At 51.8% G+C, this 23834-nt stretch overlaps 1 protein-coding gene across 9 annotated transcripts in view; it reads right to left on the bottom strand.

Annotated features, from left to right (window-relative positions):
* Dab2ip (DAB2 interacting protein) overlaps positions 1-23834 on the bottom strand; it is a 179422-nt gene that overhangs the window by 101030 nt on the left and 54558 nt on the right. For 2 of the 9 annotated variants that reach the window (XM_031370018.1, XM_031370023.1), the window contains exon 1: positions 10414-10658. The exons of 5 other annotated variants lie outside the window; for them this stretch is intronic. In XM_031370018.1, the coding sequence (XP_031225878.1) occupies positions 10414-10537 (124 nt within the window). In that variant the 5' untranslated portion in view covers positions 10538-10658. Of the gene's footprint in view, positions 1-10413; positions 10662-23834 lie in introns of those variants that run through there. 2 more of the 9 variants (XM_031370024.1, XM_031370020.1) reach the window with 2 other exon arrangements.

Below are 23834 nucleotides of genomic sequence, written 5' to 3'. Positions count from 1 at the left end.
ATCATCTCCAAATTTCTTGTTTGTCTTGTTTGCTTTTGAGATAGGGCCTCGTAGAGCTCAGGCTAGCTCAATACTTGCCAAGGCTATCCTTAAACTCCTGATCCTCCTGCTTTACTTCTCAAGAGCTGGGACTTCAGACACCTACCACACCTGGCTCTGAGTCCTGATTTAATGACGTCATCCTATCACAAGGCTGCACCTCAATTCCTTGTGTAAGTGTTAGCCTAAGGAGCAACTGACTCATAGATTGTTTATCGGAACCTGTAAGGGACATGAGGTTAGACTGGGAAAATCGCAGAGCAGAGCAGCTTCTGTTCAAGAATAGATCATTCTACAAGCTGTTCTTGGTACCTGGATGGAAGGGGAATTAATGGGAAAGAAAAGCTGAAGCCACGCCAGGGTAGGGCAGGAGTCTGTCCTCTAGTTCAGATTCAAGAGTCTTGTGCTTCCATAAAATTCACCAGGCTAACTTGTCAGGCTGCGAATATGGTGAACTCTCAGTTCCTGCGAGGTGATTAACATACACACATGCACACACGAGCACACACTCACATGTGCAAACTTACACACACACACACACACACACACACACACACACACACACGCTTATACACGCACATGCACCTTTTAAAACATTAGCTCATAGGCTGGAGAGATGGTAAGAACCTGAGTTCAATGCTGGACCTCACAGGAAACAAAACCCAGCTACAGTAGCTTGAGTCTGTAATCACAGCACTCTTACAGCAAGTGAGAGGGGAGACAGAGAGAGGAAAATTGTCCAGAAGTCCAAGGTCCAGTTAGGCTGCAGTATGCAGCAAAGCAGAAACAAGAGACCCTGCCCCAACAGGGTGGGAGAACCAACACCTGAAAATGGTTCTCATACCTACACACATGCAGTGTCTCAAACATGTCAGCACTCAGAACTCATTCATCTCTCTCTCTCTCTCCCTCTTTCTCAACACAATCACACAATCACACAAATACATATTTTAAAAACAAGTACAAGATTGATAACCAGAACACATGAAAGGTATTAACTTGTAGTCCAAAGAGAAATGAACAGCCAACACCACGCTGCAAAACCCAATACTGTTCAGGTGACACTTGGCCCAAAGTGACCTACAGATTCAATGGAATCCTAGTCAAAGGACACTTTTCAAAGAATCTAACAAGCACAATGTTAAATTCAGATGGCAAAGCCAAGGACTCAAATAGCCAATCAAACTTGAAAATGTTGGGGAGGGCCAGGGGGCTTCTGCTGCTAATGGATTTCAAGACATAGTTTAGAGTCTGGAAATATCTAACATAAAGGAGGCTGTGGCATTAGCATAAGGATAAGATGTACATAGATCAATGGATCAGGATGGAGTCCAGAAATAGATCATGTACATATGGTCAACTGACTTCTGAAGAAAGGGCCGAGGGGAAGGCAAGTTTTCTCAACAGCAGTGCTTGAACAACGGGCTGGCTGAATGTAATAAAAACAGGCCTCCAGGGAACAGAGAAGTACCGGTGTGGTCGGCCTGGTACCAGCTCTGATCACAGCCACGCAGCTAAGGGCAGTGACACACACCTAAGGGGTCCCAGAATCTGAAGTGCGGGCAAGTGAGGGGCTGATGTCCTGGTCCCTCCAGATTCAAAATGTCCTCCCTGCTGCAATCCTCTCCACACTCCCAAGACATTCACTTTCTAGCTGAAAGGGAAGAGTCTGGTCATGTTCAAATGTACATTTTGAGTTCATGAGACTGATCAGATTTGGGGGAAGGAAGGCTCACAGGCTCATGCCCTGGTTGGTGGAATTATTTGGAAGCATGTGAACAAAGACTTCAGGAGGTGGGGTTTGGCTAGGGAAGCAGGTCAACTAGGGGTGGGTCTTTGGAGCTTATTCCCACTTCTGGTTCAAGCCTGTTTTCTCTGCTTTCTGTTCTTCTAGGATATAAACAGCTTATACAGGTTCCTACCACAAGCCAATGTCTTCAGAGGGTGTGTGTGTGTGTGTGTGTGTGTGTGTGTGTGTGTGTGTGTGTGATTTTGTGTGTGTGTGTGTGTGTGTGATGGATTGAAAGTCATCTGAGACCATGAGCTAAAATAAAGCTTTCCTTCCTTTATGCTGCTTCTAGTAGGAATTTTTATTAGGTCACAGCAACATAAAAGTAATTAATTTGAGGTCATTAACTGTGATATTTCAGCATCTCTCAAACAGATGAAATTGGAATTCAAGCTGATTCCAAGTTCAAAATGTGGTTCAGAGTGCACAAGTTCTGTCCTCTGCTGTGGGGTATCTGCAAGGAGGAGACGAGGGAGCGTGTAGAGGACATGTTCAGGGCATCCACCACACCCAAGGACCCTTAGCACAGAGCAGCAGGTGGCACAAGTGCTCCCAGGGTAGGGGTGGTCCAGGAGGAGGAGCCATATGTGCAGCCAGTTCTTAGATGCTCTAGACATACCACCTCACAATCCACCCCAGGATAGAGCCTGCCCAGGACAGGGGAGGGTCTTGTTTCATTCTGTGACCTCCAGCAGGCCTCACTGGAGACCCTACAACTGTGTCAGCATCTGTAGACTACAGAAGCTTTTTTATGTATCCCCTCCTCAGACAGTTAAGCAATTGCATTTGACACCACATGCTTCCTATGCCTCACCCTGAAAGGTATCATGCTTCCAAAGAGCTTCTCAGTGTTCCTCCAGAAAACTCTGGGTTCCTGTCTGCTCTCCACAGATGAACTAACTACCCAAAGTGCTCTCACTCCCCGAGCCTTACTTCCTAATTTCTCAAGACCTCTGGTCACTTCAACCTGCAGGGTACCTCTTCTCTGCAGCCTTCAAGTCCATTCCAGGCTGCTAGGGAAAGAAAATTGCCATCTCCTCTACGTCCCTAGAATTTGGGGAGCAAGGGAGCTCTCTGGTGTTGTGTTTGCAACTTCCTTTGACCTCTAACCCAGTCCAATCAAGTGCTGAAATCACAGTGACCATCACTTCCTACTTCCTAAGAGCAAAGTTCGAAACACAAGAATCTGGAGACTGGAGAGATAGCTCAGAGGTTTGGAGTACTTAATGTTCTTGCAGCAGACCCAGGTTCAATTCCTAGCACCCACATGGTGGGTCACAACCTTCTGTGACTCCTGTTCCAGGGGATCTGATGCCCCCTTCTGGCCTCCTTAGGCACCAAGCATACATGTGGTGGATAAATGTATATATTTTTTAAATAAAGAAGTGGATGCTGTGGCGGCCCTGTTATAGTGGCACTAATGTTTGCAAAGTAGAGACCAACATGCCCAGCACTACTCCTCAAAGGGAGGTGCAGCCTCCTCTCTTCCCCCAACTCTGCCTTCATAGCAAGCAGCACCCTAGAAGATAAAAGGGGTTGAGTGACCTGCCAAGCCCTTGTCACCTCTGGCTCCTCCTCCCCTCCACTTCCTTGAGGCCTGGGGTTGCCACACTCACCACACTGTTCCGATCCTTCTCTCCCTGAGCCAGTCCAGGCCCAGTGTGGAGACTCTCCTGGTCAACAGCTACCAGGGACGCCTGTTCTCACTGACACCCATTTTCTCCTCCTTTCCCCTATTTCCTGCAAGTCCAGCTGTGGCTCTCAAGTCATTTTCCTACACCACAGCCCTGAGAAATACAGGGAGGTTTTCCATGCACTTGGCCAGTCTGAGCCTTGGTCTTCTTCATCTACAGGGTCTGTGAACCCCAGGACTGAACACAGTGATATATATATACCCCTGTCACAGTGCACATGCTCAAGAAATAGAGGCTCATTACATGTCCCTTTCAAAATCCTTCCTTTGACTCCCTGTGCCACTGGGGGACACTCCTCTTGGCTCACTATTCAAAGCCCTGCCAACCTTTCTGTCCATACCATCTGTTGACCTGGTTACATGGCCCTCCCTTAGCTCAACTTCTTCATCACTAGGGCAGGGGCTACTACATCACCAAGGCAGCCTCTGTCCACATTGTGCACACAGTAGGTAGCCAACTGAGTGCTGGTTACACATGTAGCAGTCCTGATGGGAGGGGACACCATGGAGATGATTCCAGTCCCCACAGATGTCACACTGTACTTATACATCAGCATAACAGTTGCGATTTGAGAAAAACGATTGCTAATGACAGTACACACACTCAAGTCTGTGACACATCTATCCTACAGTGTCACAACTATGTTAGACCAGATTTGGAGCCCAAAGATGTCCAATGATTTGTTTGAGGTCACACAGCACTTCAATTACACTCCTGATTCAAGTCCAGTGTCCCCAAAACAGAAGTATAAATAAATAGAAAAGCAATATCTAAAATTAGTCCAGATTGCCAATTTATTGATTTTTAATCTCTAAACCTCCACTCCTCAGAGCAAGCAGAACTCTAAGGAGTTCTACTGGCCTGACAGCTTCTCAGGGTCTCAGGCCTCCTCCCCTCCCCTCTGCTGCCTCCAGAGCGGGCACGGAGCCTCTCAGTCCCATCTGCCTGCCTTCACTATGCTTTTCCATTTCACAGTCATGTCAAGCTTTACCTCCAAGGGCCACAGAAAAAGAAATAACGCAGCTCGGGTGCTGACAGCCCTCTCCTGTCTGTCAGGAGAGGGAAATAAAAGCTAACAAGACCTCCAAAGGCAAAACCCCCAAACTTCCATTCAGTACCCAGCAGCTGTCAAAGAGAACACAGGGCCCACAAAAAAAGGAGAACCCACCCCAAGTGAAAAACACAGATGTTGCAGGTGTGAGCTGCACAGACAAGCAGTCCAAGGGTGTCCCAGGCACCCTCGGCACCTCTGAAATGGGTAGGGTCTGTCTAGATGGAGGAAGCAGGTCTTCCTGATCCAACCTCCCTCCCCTGTTATTATTATTTAGAGGGCTGTTGAGATTCTCCTGCTTCCTTATTTATGCAATCAGAGGAAATCACAGCGCAGGCCTACTTCCAAGCTCAAGGCCACGTGGGCCAATTTCAGATGGATAATTAAATATTGAACAAACGCTGAAATGCCTCTACTGGATGAGAATAGCTAAAAATAACCAGCCACCACTCCGAGAGCCGGTACCTGACACTTGGGCAGGCATCACAGCAGCTCCTTCTCAGTGGCCCCTCCCTGTGACTGCCAAGCACAGCCTTCCAGGGGCCAGCAAAGCGGAGCAGGGTGGGGGCTGACTCCCTAAATACCTCCTGAGCAGAAAACAAAACTTTAGCTCCCAGCAAGCTCTGAATGTTCCTGACCAGGAAATACTGTCCCTTTCCTGACATTTAAGCAAGTGGCCCCAGAGGAAGTCACCGGAGAAGTGGCAGGCTCTGCTTTTCTTTTAAAAACAGTCAAAAGGCTTCAGGTCATTTCTAAAGTAAAAACTGCATGTGGTCCAGGATGTGAAGGAGTCTGTGTCGAGACACACAGGGGTTCCACCCCGTTTTTCTTCCACCAGACCCAACAAGGAGCCCAGCTGCCTACATTTCCTCAAAAGCAAGACAGAGCTAACACGCAAAGAGATCTAGGACCCAGTTCTAAACTGCAGCTATCATCAACACTGGCAGGTAATCTTGGTAAGTGGCCTTGGCTCCAGGAGGGAGCCTCAGTTTCCCTATTGGGAATACAGTTGAGAGTAAGGTAAATAAAGTGTTCCACCTGCTTCTGCAGCCACTGAACAACACAGACTCCTCCTGACTGTGTGTGCACAGAACTAACTAAAGGTGTGATAAACTAGGTGCCCAGGAATCAAGCTCTACCCTGACCCACAGAGGTCAAGAGCACACTGGTCTGACGGGTGCTCAGTCGCACCAACCAAGGAAAGGCTAGGGCCTCCGGTGTGGTTATAGGGGAGCTTTCCAGCTCTGTGTCCTCATTGCCAGTTTCATATTTTATTTCACCAGAGTTCAGGCTCCCTGCCTGGGGATGGAAATAACGATGCCCTACCTTACTGAAGGGTTGGGGAGTTAGAGATGGGACATAAGCAGGGGAGGCCCTCAGCATGCCCCCAACATTTGGATGGTCAAAGAGGCTACCTAATTATCAAAGGTGACGAGGACAGGCAGGAGAGCAAAGGCCAGGAGGCTGCCATTCCAGCAGATTAACCGGGGCCTATGGCTTCCCCCAAGGACATAAGGAGCTCTGTCTAGGGAGTGGGGCTCAGGCTGCCCACCTGCCTCTGAAGAACTCACCTGCCAGTGTACACCAAACCATCCCCACTGAAATACTTAGAGGACAAACTAGGCTGAATTCCTGAGACCTGAGACATGTGACCTGCCAGTCAGACAGGTAGGAGCAGCAATGGTGGGTACAATCTGTGTAGGAAGAGAAGCCAACTGGAAGGAATGGGAACTCCATACGGATGCCAGCAGGGCTCTGGCTTGTAGGAGATGACAAAAGGCCCTGGGGGCAACCGTTTGAACCTTCAAGCTGGACATGCCTGGTTACAGTGGTGAGGCTGGGAGCTGGGTGGATCATGTGGCCCCCAAGTACTCAGAAGTGCCCCCTGGGGACCAATGGCATGCTCTGGTCCTTGTCTTTGGGAGACCTCTGAAATTCAGTATGTTGTTTTTCCTCTCTTCCTCTCTCTGTTCCTGCTGAGGTACACAGACCCTATGGCTTGGGCCCCAGCTTCTCTATCTTAGGATCTGGTAGGCTCACTCCCTTAATAGGATGTGGATGAAAAGTATTCTATGTGCTTTGCTTCAGTTTGCAGAGTGCCTGGTCTGTTCCAACAGAGAACTCGGAGCTCACCTGAGCACATAAGATCCATAGCAGTGCTGAGGTTGCACACCAGTATCATCTTCATTTTACACAGGAATAAACTACAGGCCAGAGATAGAGAGCCTTGCCCAAGGCCACACAGCTCAGATGGTGGAGCCCAGCTCTTCCCAACCTTACTCTGGTCTCTACTTTACTATCTGATAGTAAGGCAGACCTGGGGGTCAGGCCTCGCTTTAACAATCCCTTTTCCTATATTATACTGTTAACAGCTTCACTGCCAATCTGTGGCCTCCTCCCATAGTCCCCCAGCCCCAGCCCTCCTAGTGGTGGAGGATGGGGTCCTTCTCTAACCACTGCTCCCATGAGAAGCCAATGTGATAGGCCACAGGCACAGTTATGCTGCCATCTGGAGTGCTGGTAAGCCTGAATCACATACCCAGCTCAGCAATGGTGTGTGCACCCGTCTGGACTCCAAGATGATCCGGATGCTATGCTCTAAGCTTTAGTGTGAGAAGCCACACTCCATGGGTCAGCCCTAGCCCTTCTTGGTATACATTCTTCAGAGCATATTGAGAGGTTCCTGGGACCCACTCCTGACACCCCACAGATGGACTCTAGCAGTTCTTGCAGGGACAGAGGCCCAAGTAGGGCTGGGACACACAGCAGCAAGCCTGGAAAGTGAAGATAGGCTAAGAAAAAACCTAGTCGTGCCAGAAGAAAGTATTGGCCAAATGTCTAGCACCCAGCAAGGCCTAGCATCAGGACTTGCATGCAGAAAACCCCAGACCTCCCCGGGCATTACTGTGGGCACCAGGAGTATCCAAGCTTATGGGGCAACAGAACAGGATCCCTTGACATAAGGGAAGACTTGTGAGCCTGGAATGGACCCAATGTTGACACCAGTTCATACAAAGCAGACTGAGGAATAGCCCTCTCATGCACTAAACACTGTACTATGCTGGGGGCGGCGGGGAGGGCCCTGAGTTCCAGGGACCTCAATGAGCAGGTCTCTTCAGCCAACAGGACTCACTCCTGATAAGTCTGGGAACAGGTACCGCTCAGCTCCATATGCCCTGTGACTAGGCTTGAATGTACTGAATGACAGGCCAGGGCTTACTGAGGTTAGAGGAGTGCTCTGTTTCTCTAAGGAAGCTGCTTTTTCTCCTGATACCAGTAAATGGGGAAGTGAGGCACCCTGACTGGTAACACCCTTCTGGAGACAAGCCACCCAAATCCACAAGCCAGGTCCAGGGCCACACAGCAAAACAGACGCCTCCATCCTATGAGGCTCTCTGCTTCCACACAACTGCAAGGTCCACCCCATCCAACCTTCAGGTGAGGAAACCAAAGCCAAGAAGACCCTTTTTAGTGGTGTACATAGTGTGTAACCCTGGGATGCTGGAGGCATTATCTGTCCCTCACAGCTTTGCCAAGAACAACATGATGCTCTAGAGGGCAGTGAGCCCACCCCCAGTGGGAGGTGATGGCTTGGCTAATACCTTGCCTGGCCATCTGTGGGTCTCCACAAACAGCTACCAACTCTTCCGTGCTTCCTATTTCTGAACGCAGAGCCTATGTTCCTTTTCCCTCCCTACTTAGGACAAAAATGAGGTGAGGCAGAGATGGAGCCAGGGGCTACCACCAGCCCTTTAGGTAAGGCTTCCATCAGGGGACCAACTAGCTATGCCAAAACTAACACCAAGTGATTCAATACCTGAGGGTGGCTTCCTAATAGCAGGCACACCCTGGTCCAACCTGCCCACAGAAAGTGTGGCCAGAGCAACAGAATCCAAGCTGTGAGTTTAGTAGAAGATGGACAAGGAGCCTCTGGCCACCCTGCACCCTGACCCGCAATTCTGCCCACCCTCACACCTGCTCAGTCCTTACCAGGTCACATTGCTGTCTCTGTCCCCATGCAGGATGAACTCACTATACAGGTCTGCTGTCTTATGTCCCCACACAGGAGGAACTACACCAAGGGCTTTTCCCTTTCCCTTCTCTGGCATACACACAGGCTGTCCATTCCTGCCAGGTAAAGGGCAACAGTTCACACATAACTTGTCTGAGCTGCAGGCACGGGCTTCTAGCTTCCCAGGCAGGACCCTGTTGCAACGGTCACTATTTCTGAAACTCAGAGAGACAGCTGGCAGAAAGACAGTTTTCTCAAAGTAGGACTTGGACCTAGGGCTGAGTCAGTCACTCCCAGCAAAGGAAATCCCACCAACTTAGCAGACTCTCTCTCAACTGTCAACTCCTCTCTGAAACCTTCCTTAACTTCCCCAACTAGAATTTCCATCAGGGCTAGTCTCCTCCCCACTTTCAGCAAACCTTGAGTTCCTTCCAGGCGAGCAAACAAAGCTGGACACAGCTGGGAGCCAAGCTCAGACAAGTTTGATCCATTGAACATTGATCTTCGCTGGCCTCATTAGCTGACAAGGAGGCAGAGCCCCATCCTCTGGGAGCCTCTCCATGTTCTCTTCTGGGTACAGAAGAGGGCATGGTCATTCTGGGCACCTGAGGTAAGGAAAGTACAGGAGAGAGAGTACACCAAAGAGCAAGGGAGGTACGGGAAAGGCCCTGGGAGAGCTGAACCACGACTGGATGGTCATCCCAAACCCATCCTCACAGCAAGAATCTGTCACAGTGACACCTTCCCCTGCAGTCAAGAAAAACAAAGGCTCAGAAAGTGAGGTGATCGGCCCATTCACTGAGGTTTGAACCCAAGTCTCTGGTTCCCTAGACTAGGCACAGCAAAGGCAAAGGGTGGGAATATCACATGCTTTGGAAATCTTCAGACTAATTCACAAACCTGTGGGCAGAGTCAGACAGCTTAAACTTGAACTCTGTGCACAGGGAACTCAGTACTTCCTAAATAAACCCGGTACATTGTTGCTCGGCTCTACCACTGGGGCAGGAACTTCTTCTCCGCTCTTGGGGGTGCGGGTGGGGGAAGTAAACTAAAGCATACCACCTGCCTGCTTCACTGACCCTACCCTAAAAAAAACAAGAGGCAACTCCCACACCAACACCTCTCCAGACCTGGCACAGTCTGCCCTCGATGAAGCTGGGCCAGGGCCAGGCTTCTCATGCCCCAGATAACCTTATGATGTAAACTAACCCAGCGTCTGCATCACAGCCACCTTCAGTGGGCCGAAGCCACAGAAGCATTATGGCCTTACCACAACCCAGGGCAGAGCCCCTGTGTGAAGCCCCTGACCCTCACTACTGACTAGCCCAGCCCAAGTCAGCCAGAAGCACTAGGGCCTCTCTGGATGAAGATCTTATTACTAGCACGAGGCAAGGCTTGCATTTCTCCCTCCCCGTTTTGAAAGAGGTACCCTTCCAAGGACCACTCAGAGAGCTCCAGGCCCCTATAAACATGGCTCTCTCCATCCAAATGGTGAGGAAGCAAAACAGGACTGGAAGCAGGCTAAGCTTGAGTACCAGTCAGTGAAGGCAAGTCAAGAGCCACTTCAACTACTTTATACGGCCTGCTCTCTGGGAAGTTCGGAGGAACTACACATCAGACCCCCTTCTCATTGCTCCTGGTATAATGGGGAACATTAGGGACCCCGCTTCCCCCAAGAGGAAGGATCTACAGAAGCTGGGGCAATGGGGGTGGGACAGTCACAGTAGCACCAGATGAGGTCACACATTGACCTAGGCGTCTCAAAAGCATCCGCTGGTGATGCAGTGGTAGCGAGGGACTTAGGGTCTGGGGTCAGGGTGGCGCCTACCCCTGGCTGGCCGGGTCCGGCTGCGGGAGCGGCTCCTCTGTCGCTGCAGCCGGGGCCGCCGCAGCAGCCGGTAGTAGTAGGATGGCCTCCCGGTGCTCTTCCTGGCGTTGCCGCCGGCGGACATGCTGCCGCCCGCCGGGCACCGGGCCAGGCCTGGGCGCTCACACGGGCCCCATCGGCCGCTCCGGACCGCCCGGCGGGCGCCCCGCACTCTCTCCCGCGCTCTGGTGCAGAAGCAGGCGAGACCAAGGCTGCCCTACAAAGTAGCTCCAACTCCTCCTCCGCCTCCCCCGCCCCGCCCCGAGCAGCCGGCCCCTCCGCAGGGGCCCGGGACCGGGAGGCTGGGCTGGCACCCGCCCGGAAAGTCAGTGCGGGCAAAATCCTGGCCTGGAGTCGTCGGGGCGACGCGGCCCGAGAGTGCCCTGTCCCGCTGGAAGAACCCCAATAACATCATATACTCGACAGCCATGCCTCAAACTCCACATCCAACTTGGGGTGCCTGGAGCCACAGGTGCAGTAGTGCATGTATATATGCGTACACACCAAGGCTAGGCACGTGAAATTAGAGTCCGAGGAAGGGGGTGACTGGACTGAAACATGGGCAGACCGGAGCAGCAGCACAAAGCTCTGCAGATACCCCTCAGTCAAGTCGAAGTCCTGCCTGTCTCTGTTGCCTAAGATTCTAGCTATTCTTTACAGAAGGCAGTCTCCACCTGATAAAAATATTACTTTCATATCATTAGGATTAATGTGTACATTTCAAGCACACATAGAATAAAAGGCACACTTGTGCAACCAGAGGGCTTTGCCAAACCACTTTGCCCCATCTCCCACATAAACAACCAGAGGTGCCTGAATTTTTCCTCCCCTTTGACATTTTTAGTAGCATTAGCGAGTTTCTGAAGGCAGAAAGATCCCCACCCTACAGTGGCAAATAGAAACTGAAGCTTGGGGAAGAAATGACCAAGTGCCTCTCCTACCATAAGCTGAAAAACTTTCTCCAAGTTATTCTGCAGTTCCAGAAACTTCCATGGCTCTCTCGAGCATAACAGCTACAAGCCAGCCCAACCATCTCTCTTTGGTATTTGAAGCAACTGAAATATTGCAGAAAGGCCAGGCAATGGTGGCGCATGCCTTTAATCCTAGTGCTTGGAGGTAGAGGCAGGTGGATTTCTGAGTTCAAGACCAGCCTGGTCTACAGAGCAAGTTCCAGGACAGCCAGGGCTACACAGAGAAACCCTGTCTCGCAAAACCAAAAAAAAAAAAAAAAAAAAAAAAAAAAAAAAGAAAGAAAAAGAAAAAGAAAGAAATAAATCTTGCAGAAATCAAATCACCGCAGTCTCACGCCTACCACTCATCACCCCCTCTCAACCCTACTTGCTGCCAGCTCTCATCTTTGTCCTTCTCTTAAAATGGCCAGCAATCTGCCTGCCTCCTTTTCCCCTCCTCTTAGGTCTACCCTCTCTACAGGGAGTCCCTGCCCCTCCTGGTCCTAGGTGACCTCCCTTTCTCTCCCTTCCCCCCAAAGCAACATTCATCTCTTGCATTAAGACCACACCACCTACCAGTTCAAGCTCAGAAGGGGAAACTGAGGACCTAAAAGATGTGTGTGTGTGTGTGTGTGTGTGTGTGAGAGAGAGAGAGAGAGAGAGAGAGAGAGAGAGAGAGAGAGAGAGAGAAAGACTTGCCTTGATCACACAAAAAGTGCAAGGGCACATGGTCTTGGCCAACGGCTGTTGCATGAACTCTTAAGGGAAATGGGACAGGATAGACACTGGAGAAACTCAAGTGGGGTAGGGTAGCCTAGGCAGCAATCCAGGCCAGGTTTTTCTCCTTACAGGGGAAGCCCCCTTCCTGGCTCCTCAGTCTAGGAGGGAGGGCCTCTAGGTCAGTAGAGAGGGTGGGGGTGCTGGATCACAGCTGGAGGCCAGGCGCCATCCTGGGACTTTGGAGGGTAAGGGGGAGGGCAGGTCTCCAAACCCAGCTGCAGAAGAGTCCGCGGCCTTTCAGTCCTCTGGAACAGGGTTGTCAGCCAGGAGACAACTAGGATATTACTATAGTCTGCACCCAGTCACCAGATTCCAGGTCCAGTTGTGGGCAGAGTCACCCTGCTACACCTTAGCACTTCAGGGGATGAATAGTCTCCACTGCCATCCTTCCTAGTCTTAGAAGCTGGAGGTCTCCACCTGCAAAGTTAGTGTCAACGCACCTGACCCACTTTGCTTCCCTTTGAGCCTGCTGTGGGTGCTACAGTCCCAAGGCTGCCTGGCCAATGTTCTTGACGGCCCAAACCGGCAGCCGTCAGGATGTGTGTGGTAGCTTGAAGGAGTAGATCTAAAGTTTAGGACCCGGGTATGTACACAGCAGAATTCTAAAGCCTGGTCTCTGCCTCAGTCTCTCAATTCCTCTATGCCTTAATTTCCCTGCTACAAGGAGACACTACAAACCTCCCACTGGCTCAGAGTCATCTGGTGAACCACATGCTTCTAAACTCCTGGCCTTGGGAAAGGAGTCATTACCAACTGCCGCCATGCCTGCACTTCTACAGGCCATGGTGGGGGTTGGAGACATTTATGCTGGGTGTTGAGAAAAAATGGTGGCCGAGAGGGAGTTCAGAGACTAGGGAAAGGCCTGGCTCCCTGCCACCCGTCCTGGTCTTAACCCTGGAACCAGCAGGCAGACAAAAGCTGCTTCCTGCATCCCAGCAGAGCATCTGGAACCAATCCTTCTCAAGAGCCTGCAGCTTCACCCTCCTCCTGTGAGCAGGACCCCCGTGTGGTCTCCTCCCCTCTAAGGAGAACAGCCCCCACAGGCAGAGACCAGATTGGGGGAAGGGCACCTGAAAACTGCCCACCTCCTTACTGTTTCCTGAACTGGCAGAGGACTCCTAACAACAGGGACTGCCTCCGTGGATCGATGATAGGTTCCCCAGCCCCACACACCCATCCAGCAGCTTGGGTGCCTGCAGAAATTCTGGCCCTGTACTGCCACCCTGGCCCACTTCCAGAGGGACTCCTAAGTGAAGAGGTGACACATATCTCTCCATCGACTGGGTGCTGGTGCAAGACTGTAGTCTCCAACTCCCCCAGCTGATAAGCAGGCCTCATCAGAGTAGAAGTGCATGGAGCCTAGAAATGAGCCCTTTCAGTGAGTGCCAGCCTGGAAACTGGACTCTCCAAATCAGATCTCACGGAGCCCCCACCATCATTTTCACCCTCCCTCAAGACACTCACCAGATGGCTCAGAGAGTAAAGGTAATTGCTGCCAAGCTTGAGAACCTGAACTAGATCTCTGGAGCACCTCCCCTCCTCCCAGTAGAACCAACTCTGGCAAGTTCTCTGACTTCCACATTTGCAGTGGCATGCATGGGTGTACACACACACACACACACACACACAAACACCATAAATACGTGTAAAAGGAAGAAGAGGAAGGAGAGGAGAGCCCCCGAGGCACTCCTAGAATACCAAGTTCATTATTACAAAGCAGCCATCCTTCTTCCCACCTGCCTCCAAAGGCTCTTTGCCACTTGTCCCACTGATAGAATGGCTGCCACCAGGCTCTGGAGAAGCCCTAACAGGAATGGACTGGAAGAGTTCTCTTTTGGACAGAAAACCAACAGCAAATTTCACCCCACCCACAAGAAAGAAGGACAATGGCTTTAGATCTGGGCTAAAAGACCGAGCACACTGAACACCAGGCCAGGGCCAGCCCCGTGCAGTCCTGGGTCTTACTAGGACATTACGATTGAAGGCTAAAAGGGACAGGGGAACAGGCGACCAAAATTGACATCAAAAAGTTTAACAATGCCGATGGAATGCTAGGACAAGTCATGGGGTGCATCAGTTGAACACACAGCAGAAGGACCTGGCTTTCACACAGGGATCATTTTGCAAAGAGGGAAACCCTGGCACCCAGAAGGAAGTATTGGGGCTGGAGAGCTCTCCCCAGCCATCAAGAACATCAGCTGATCCAGAGGACCCACAAGATGCCTCATACAACCATCTATAACTCCAGTTCCAGCTGACCTTCACTTGGCTTCCTCAGGCACCAGGCATGCATATGGTGCACAGACATTTTATACAGGCACCCCAACCATACATGGAGGGGAGACCAGAAACTGCAGGGTCACAGCCTGACTTAGGGCTTGTTGGAAGGTGGAGTCTGGATTTAATGCTAACTGTGGTAGCTGACCCACCTTAGCATTCACAGCAGATCCTGCTCTCACCATCCATCACTCGTTAAATCGTTCAATAGTTTGGTTTACCGGTGACTCTAGCAGTCAGTTGGCTCACTGGTTTTCCAAAATAATGTTGGAGACAAGAAAGAGTAAGTTTCTTAAGATCACAGGGCTTGCAGCAGGATCTGAACCTAGGGGACTGGATGTCGCAAAGGTCTTAAGGCTGAATAAGACTTAATGTGCATGAGGGCACGCAATAGCCCAGGTCTTTCCTTCAGAGCTAGCATTTTCCAGGGACAGAAGAAAACTGAGCACAGAGGAAGCAAGTTTCTCACAGCCCCAGGCCCCTTACAATGGTGTCTGGAGAGCTCAGACCTGTCAGGTTTCCTGTCTACACCAGGGTAGGCAGCACTGACCAGGGGAAGTCCCTAGGCAGGCAGACCCACACACATCAGTCTCCTAATCCAGGATCCACCTCTAACTCTACAGAGCCCTGGGCAAGGTCTGGAAGAGGTGCCTGAGCACTCATGGTTAAGGTCACAGTTTCCCCCTCAGGATGCTGTCTGTCTAACAGGCAATGACGGCTTCCTGCATCCACTGTTTATTCAGGAATGAGGCTGGACCAGGAACAAGAAAGAACTCCACTGGAGACATGGCGAGGAAGCAGAGCCTGGTTCCATCTGCCCACAGGAAGGCACAGACCATCCACCGAAGGAGGTTCTGCTTGAGCACCTTAAGCATCCACTGTGTCCCCCAAGTTCTTTCCCAAAAGCCACCCACAGATTTAATGGCATCCTTTCTAGGAAATGGCTGACACAGAGCAGGTAAGGTCCCAGGATGGACCAACCCTCACCCTCCCTCTCCATACAGGAAGAACTAGGGACCAGCCAGGCCTGGACTTTTGAACTCACACAGACAGGTTGCCTCAAGAATATGAGTGCCTTTCAAACAAGTTACCCAATACTGACAGGGGTGAGGTTCTAGAAGAGGCCCTAGGTCTAACCAGAACAAACTGACAGGGTGTGTGGCCTCTGTCACTATCCCTGAGCCTCATGGAAACGACCTTAGCTAGGGTGAGCCCACACCCCCGAGGTTTTATGGGTATCTAAAAACATTCTCCCTGCAAGCCTATCCTAAGGTCCATAAGGCAACTGGAGGGTGACTGGACCTGGCCTGGACTCCCACAGAAGGCTCTGTTTAATCTACAGGCACCCAAATCCAGCACCCAATCCCCAGTTATAGGGAGATACCTGCCCTCAGTTCTCCCACACAGCAGTGCGCTTCAGTCTGAGTGGAAGAAATGACCTGCCAACATTGGCCTGGAGCTACCCAGTCTGCTCTTCATTCTCTGACTGAACCAGAAGGCTAGCAACTGATTCTGGGCTCCCACTTCAGAAGCACCCCCAAAGCTCAGGCTTCAGTCCTGTGGCTCTGAAAGTCACTCTACCAAAGCCCTGGCCCTCACCTCCTCCCTAACCCTTGAAGCCTGTGCTTCCTGTCAGCTCAGATGGCCAGGCCTGAAGCTACCTCCTTCTCTGCCAAGCTCCAGGTAGGTCCCAAGGCAGCCCCACCTAGGGCCCAGGCTCCAGGGCTCCAGCGTCTTGAACAAGGATGGATTTAGAGTACCAGGCCACCAGAGGTGGCGCCATATGGTACCCCTGAGGTCAGAGCACCTCCACCCTCCTCACCAGGGCTGGGTTCCCAAGGGAGGAGCCTCAGTGCACCCCTACAAAGCCCAGGGAAGGGGAGAGCTGAACCAGCACTGTAGTTGACTCTGAGCCCAGATGGGAGATGCAAAAGCATGGGCTAAGGAGTAAGGAGTCAGCTCATCCAGGCTGCTAGTAAGAGACCCACTGCTGCGAGGGGGAGCTGAGGGCAGTTCTTCACCTTTCTGGACTTCCTAGGAGAGTTACAGAGAACAGTGGACCACATATCTATCTGTAGGCTCCTCCAGCTCAGATCCCACCCTCAGAGCAGACCCAAGGTTAGGTGAGGTGGTGGCAGCCCTGCAAAGAAGTAGAGAAACCCATCTGACTCCAAGTCCAAGCAGAGAGAACTGAGATGAGGAGAAATCCTGGAAGGCTGTGAGGAAGAGGTGTCATATGCACTGAGCTAGAAGGCTATATACTGAGCTGACAAGGGAGATGGCAGGGTATATTCCGGGACAGGGAAACAGCATAAGGAACAGGCCATGAGGAGGAACCAGTGAAACATCAATGGTGATCCTATGCAGAGCTGAGGCAGAAGCAAAGGATACAGTGGGGACTGGGGGCAGACCTGAATACATGAAGGAGTGATCAAGAGGGGAGACAGGGAAAAGTATGCAAATAAGGGTGGGGCCAGGCTGCACCCCCTGGGGCCCAGGTATTATTACATCCAGTCTTGAGGCTTAGTTCTGTCACTGCATAGCTAGGCTACTATAAATAAATTACAGACCCTCTCTGGTCCCCCTCTGCAACTATGAAAGGGCTGGCTCTCATAAAGTAGGCAGGCCTCAGCGTGTAGAGCTGCCCATTCAGGAATACATTCCAGGGTCCAGCATCACTCAATCATGAGGGATTTAGTTCTAAGAACTCCATTTTTTGGCAGTGGGAGGGGGGCAAGTAAGGGGCTAGCACATGCTATGCCTAAGAGCTCTACGAGTGAACAAGAACTCCAGCCCACTACTTATTTCCCCACTAAAATTCTAAGTTGTCCAGCTATGCAGCACAAGCTGGCCTCAAACTTACAATCCCCTTGCCTCAGTGTCCTGAGCAGTTAAGATCTCGCAGGCATGCACCCCCCCGCCATGACTCTTTTTCAATCACTGGCCAGCTCAATTCAGTCCACCCCAGGCATATGCTGGTCCCTCCAGCTCATTCCCACCAGGATGAATCTTCTCTAGCTACTGTGCTCTGCCTTGGCCAGCCGGCACATGCTCCCTGACTGCCTTAGCTCAGGTCAGATTGCCCCAGTCACCTGGGATATATGCTTCTGCTTGTTTATTTTCTTCAACTTTTTGGGCCTCCTGAAACCCTCTTATCTGTGTATTTGGGCATTTCCTAATTGCTTCCCTCCAAACTTTAACAAGGGCTGTGGCCTTATTAGTCCCATTTCACAGCCAGGTCCCAGTGCAGACAGTGCTCAGTGTCTGATGAATGTGACAGGGGAAGGAAGCTGGGATCAAAGCCTGCATTCTCAAAAGGCAGCTGCAGGCCCAGGGGCAAGTGACTTTGCCTCTCTTCTCAGGACCTGGGCTTTCTTCCAGGTGACATGTGGTTGTCCCGCTGGAGGGCTTATGTTCCCATGGCAGCCTGGGGCTGTCAGGCCAGGGTACATTCCTGACTCTTTATAAGACTGATTGGAAGTCAGCCTTTGAGTGAGTGAGTGAGTGAGTGAGTGAGTGAGTGAGTGAGTGAGTGAGTGAATGCCTTTCCTTTGCCATTTGTCTTTGATCAAATCTCCAGGTCACAGCTCTTGCTTCCTTGTTGGTCCCGCTACACTTTAAGGGCTGTGAACAATGAGTGTCTGTGTTCAGTGTCTGAGGGAAGTAGGTAGGAGCCACTGACGGTGCTGAAGCAGGGGCCAGAGTCACAGGAACCACGACTGTTTCCTGGGGATGCCCCTGAAATCACAGCTGGCATAGTAAGACCAGGAGGGGGTTAAATGTAGCCTCTTGCCGCCTTCACCCCTCAAGTCCCCTTGAGAGTGAGAACAATGAAGGCCTGCCCCCACCCTGGGAACAGCATTTTGCCTGGAAATTCTACCAGGGGTAAGGGGAAGGGCGGGCCCTACAGTTTCACTGCCTGCTCAAACAGGAAGAAGCTCAAAGTCTGGGGCCAAGGAAAACAAGTTCAAGGTCACCCTAGAGACCAGCAAGCCCATGGCCTACCCTGTACATTTGCCCAGATGAATCTCTTCTAGTGATTAATGCCTGACACACATGAATATGAAGAGAGCATGGTTCAGGACCACCCAGAGGGCATGAGAGGAGGTAAAACTTGCCCAGCCACTTCTGTCATACCTTCAGAATCAAGGAAATCATTACTTCTTCTCTCAGGGAAGCTGTGTTCCACATCTGGAAGCTGAAAAAGGTCTTGGGGGACTCTGTGGCCACCCCCCCTCCAGCCAGGGCACAGGACTGGGGACTCCCCAGGGTCCTCCCTATTCCCAGCAACAAGCCACTGCTGCAGGCTCCACAAGGAGCAGATGTTTTGGCTCCCAACCCACTTGACTATAATGCTGAGGCAGGGGGGCTGACCTCTGGCTAGCCTTCCCTAAAAGCCCAGAATACAAAGGCAAGAGCCCTGATACAGTCTCAGTGCCACTGATTCTCTCTGCACCCTGCACCAGGGACATCCTAGGTTTCAGGGCTCCATATAGCCCCTTAAACACCGTAGTCCCTTCCTCTTCTCCAGGAAGCTGGAAGGTAATGCCAGAGCTTTCTGAACCTGCTCCCTCTGACCTCAGCTTTGTGAGTGTTCCTCTCTGAGTCCACTTACACTGGTTTTATGCCTATATAGTCTCCCTTCTTCTCTGCAACCTGTGAGCTCTTTCAAGGTCCAGTCAGCCCAGCAACTAGTCAGCAACCAGGAACATAGCCAGTGTGTTGCTCCCCTTGCCAGCTGTGTCACCCTAAGACGAAATCCTTGTCTTGTTCTTCAATCCTGGGGCTTGAGGATGGCCTAAGGGAGAGTGTTAGAATGCAGGTGCCCAGGCCCACCTCAGTGTCTAGTTTAGCCAGTCTAGGGAAGGGTCCAGGAATTGGATTGATTTTTTTTTCTCCTCTTTTAGACAAGGTCTCATTCTGCAGAATGAGAACTTCCTCACACTCCTAGAGACTCTGCCTCACTGCTCAGGCACTGAGAATACAGACACAAGCCCCATGCTGGACTGGGGACCACCCAGGGTCCAAGACTCTCCTGTAACAGGAGGTGGGCTCCTGGAAGATGTCTTAAACCTCATGGAGCTCCCAGCAGCAATGAATGTGCAGTGCTTTCTCTACCTCAGCCCCATGTGGCCAGGCAGGCAAGGTTTCTAAACCTCACAGCAGAGAAGGGCCAAGTGAAGCCTACAATAGTTTGCAGGCCCCCCACTGAGGAGCCCAGCAGGTCAGCTCAGGCCGGGAAGCACCCTGACTGGCCCACTTTGTCCTGGTCTCTGTGTTCCCTGACTTGACCAGGTCCTGGCTGATTAAAATATCCCCTTACAGCTCCGATGGGCATGGTGTTCCCTTACAAGACTAGGAGGAACACAGTCTCATCCAAGACAGCACTGCCAAGCTTGGCCATGTATCTGGTCTCCGTCCTCCTGAGCTGAACACAGCTGGCCCACGGGATGTCAAGCTTGCCTGGAGAAACCAAGGCCCAGTGGGGATGCCATGAACAGGGTCACACAGTCCTCACTTATGAGCCCAGTACAGTACTCACTCCCTGCCAGGCAGTGTTTATTCAATAAAGCCCTTATAAAGCCTTCTGGGGTGGACACAGGCAGGACTCAGTCATAGGCAGAGTGCTGGCAAGTAACAGAAGTAACAGAAACTCAGTTTCTACAGCCTGTCTCCTGCTAGAGCCTGGTATTGCCCAGGTAACTTTTGCCCTTTGTCCCCAGGTTACTAAGTACCTGTCCCCAGGTGGCTGACTACCAAGGAGCGGGGCCTGCTTGCAAATCCATGCCTTTTAGCAACAAGGCTGAGGGTATCCAGGTTGGGTCCTAGCCAGTCGTCACTGGCTATCACCACAGCCAGCCTCAATCTCTTACCTCCCCACAGCCCCCTGTCATCCACTTGTCCCAGTCCCCGTTGGTCAGTCCCTCCTGCAGTTTCCCTGAGACTCAAGCAAGGTTGAGTCCTAGATGTGACTCTTGGAATTTTGACTAGCTCTGTCTATTAACCACTCCATCTTCACTGAAATCACCCGGGGCCGTGGTGGCACCACATCTTGCTCTGGAGATTGCCATAGCCCTCAGTTGTTCCCACCACACAAGCCACCCTGTCCTATCTAGAGTCTATTATGCACTCAGCAAGCAGAGTGGTCAAGTGGTATAGAACCCTCTTGCTAACCCCAGGCCTGCTGGGGCATTTTTTCTGGGTTACCTCTCTCAAGCAGCCTGACTGATCCCCACTCGCCCAGCCTTTCCACAAAAGCCACTCCTTCCTTTGCCAGCTCCACACCAGCCTCCTCTTCCAGGCACACTCTCTTTCTCAGTGCATTGTGCAGTGAGACTCATCCTACATCTGTCTCTGCTGCACATCTGTGCTCTCCTTTAGGGTCAGATCCCTGCCTGCCTGGCTCATGCTGGCAACCTCAGGCCCCAATGCTGAAAGTCACATCACTGATGTCAATTGGTAGGTGAGTGGGTCTACTCAGTACATGTGTGCATACATGTTTGCATGCTTTGGAGCCCCTCGGACCCCCAGCCCTGGGCATCATGAACCCCCTGAGCACTCAGCAAAGCCACGCTAGAGGCTCTGCACCACCACCACAGCTCAGAAATTTTCTGTTTCCTCCTCTCGTTCCATGATTCATAACCCATCAAATACACTTCCCCATTATCTTTCACAAGAGTGCCGCCTTTCTGCCATTTAATAATGCATTTGGCTCACTGCTTCTCTCCCAGGAGCAATCGAAGGCTTGGCTCCCATTCCACACAGGCCAGGAGCCATGTGTCACTCAGGGGCTCATTTCAGACCTGAACCTTGAGGCCCTCATTTGAACTCCCTGGGCAGGACCCCGTTGCTCTTGCCTCCCCGTTGCCTTCACCTATCTGCTGAGAAGTCCTGGTGCCCATGGGTCTCTCAAGGCTTGCCCTGAGGCAGGAGTCAGACTCAGCTTCTTTCTACCTGCACCCAGACCCACATAGGCTGAGGCAGCGCTCTAGGTTCAGATGCGGCAGAGACATAAGGCGCTGGAGCCAGCATCCAAATGTACGGTCTCATTTCAATTTCACAAAAACCCTTAGAAGCCAAAGGGCCAGTTGTAACCATTCTACACTAGGAAAATGAGGCCTGGGAGACAGTCAGCTTCCCGGAGGCTGTACTGCTAGCAGATGGTGGCTTCCTGAGGATGGGGGAGGAGGCATACTGAAGGAGGGGAAAGATCTGGAAGTTGCAGGGGGCACAGGGCTCCAAGCTGAGCAGCGCAGGCAGAGAGAGCCAAAGGATTAGGGCTGGCGACCCGAGGGCTGCAACCTCACCTTTTGTGTTATATGGGGCCAGTCCCCTGACTCACTGGCTGGACTCCCAACTCTGCTCCACAGACAGGCTTCCTCCCAGGACTAACTATCACGTGACTAGGTGAAGCAACACGTGGGAAGCTGCCTTGTAAGCTGTCCAGTCCCAGGTCACGTCATTTTTGCATGTCAGGACAGCAGACTTCAGACAGGATTATGAAAAAACCTGCAGGGAAGCCCTGGCCTCTCCAGGTGGCATAGGACCCAAACGCTCAGGCCCAGGCAGAAGATAAGGCCCCTCATCAGACCACAAGAACCCTCCCTCACCCCACACCAACCCCTACTTAGCACAGCTCCCCGCCCCCTGCCAGTCACTGTGTCTGGTCTCCTCCCCCTCCTGCTCTGTAAAGTTTCAGCTTCTACTTTATAGTTTCCTTGGCAACCACATCTCATTTTTATTGTCTTCCTCTCCTCCAACACTTTGACATCTTAGGCTCAAGGGAGAAGAGGAGTGAGAATTGGCAGGAGGTCTGGACAAGAGAAAAAAAATAGCAAGATGCAGGACTGGGGATGACCTTTGACCTGAGGACTGTCCTTGAGAGGACTCTCAAAGGAGCCTGTATTGTGTGGTGTATCTGAGGCCCTGCAAGCATCCCCACTGGCTTCCCACTAGTGTGTCTTCACCCACGGACACCCTGCCCTCTCTACTTCAGGACACCTTCCCTTTACCAAGGGCAGACTCCAAAGCCCCTACTCCCAGAAGTGACTATTATGTCAGCTGTCCTTGGAGTGCCTGCTCTCCACCACCCGCCCTCTCTCGGAGCCCCTGCCACAGGCAAGGCTAATAACTCCTCCCTTCATCCTACATCTCCGGAGCCAGCACAGAAGCCTGAGGATTCAATTCCCATCTTGGTTCAGTCAACTCCAGCCTTGAGCCTCCCCACATTCGTTCTAGAACACACATCCCTGAAGACAAATCAAGGCTGAATCAGAACCCACTTCCTCACAGGCTATGGGAGGCTGAAGTGAGTTCATGAGGCTGAAGGAGCCTGGCATGTTCTCTAGTGCAGTGTGGGATCTGGTATTATTTTTAGGCGCTGAGTCAGGGCCATCTAGTTAACAGCCCAGAGGCCTCCCTGACCCACACTCTCACAGTGGCTCTCTCTCTCCACCTGCCGATCCTGAGGCATCGATGCCAGCCTGCAGCCAGCTCCAAAGCAAGGCCCTGCCTGTCTCCCGCCCTGCACACAAGCCACCTCCCTCAGCCCCTCCCACTCATGGGCACATGACTACACTTATGCACACCCACACGTTTATACATGGATACACTCCCGTGCAGCCTATCATTCATACCCACATGCATACTCATGGGTGTGCATCCTCATGTGCCAGAACTCCAGGGCTTCACCGGAGCCTGCTGTGAAGCTCTCTTGGGAGGGACAACACTCAGGCTCCATAAGCAACAGCAGAGAGAGCCCAGCCAAGGGCGAACATGCTGACAGAAGCTTCTCTAGAGCTGAAGCACCAGGATCCTTCCTCCTGGGTCTCCCGCACCCCACATCCACCAGTGTAGGGCCTCCCTCCTTCCCCGTGGGCCTGACCATGAGTCCCAGCTTCACAGCCAGCCCAGACCTGCACATTATTCTTTCCAAATGGCACACCTGCCTAGGCTTGCGCTAGGACAGGTGTGGCTGGTGACAATGCACAGGGGTTACCCAAGGCCACAGCATCTCAGCATGGGGGTTCCTATGCCGAAGGACCCCCCCACCCCAAAGACCTACAGTGTCAGGCATTAGCAGGCCCAGAGAGAAGGGCTAAAGCTTCAAGATCAGACCCAATGAAGTCTAGTCAGGCCAGTCATACTTCTGCACTTGTGTGCATTTGTGCTCTCTCTGTAATGAAGTCTAGTCAGGCCCCATACTTCTGCACTTGTGTGCGCTTGTGCTCTCTCTGTCCCTCTCTCTCTTCTCCCTCTCTCTCTTCCTCTTTCTCTCTCTTCCTCTCTGCATATCTCAGTGGTCCAGGATTCCCACAACTGCCATTGGGAAGCTGGGCCTTTGAGCACCTACCCTGAGGTGTATGGGGTGGGGGG

Source organism: Mastomys coucha, unplaced genomic scaffold, assembly GCF_008632895.1.
Source record: "Mastomys coucha isolate ucsf_1 unplaced genomic scaffold, UCSF_Mcou_1 pScaffold15, whole genome shotgun sequence".
Taxonomy (NCBI): domain Eukaryota; kingdom Metazoa; phylum Chordata; class Mammalia; order Rodentia; family Muridae; genus Mastomys; species Mastomys coucha.
Note: the sequence above shows the minus strand (reverse complement) of the source record. Positions and strands in the feature narration are given on the sequence as shown.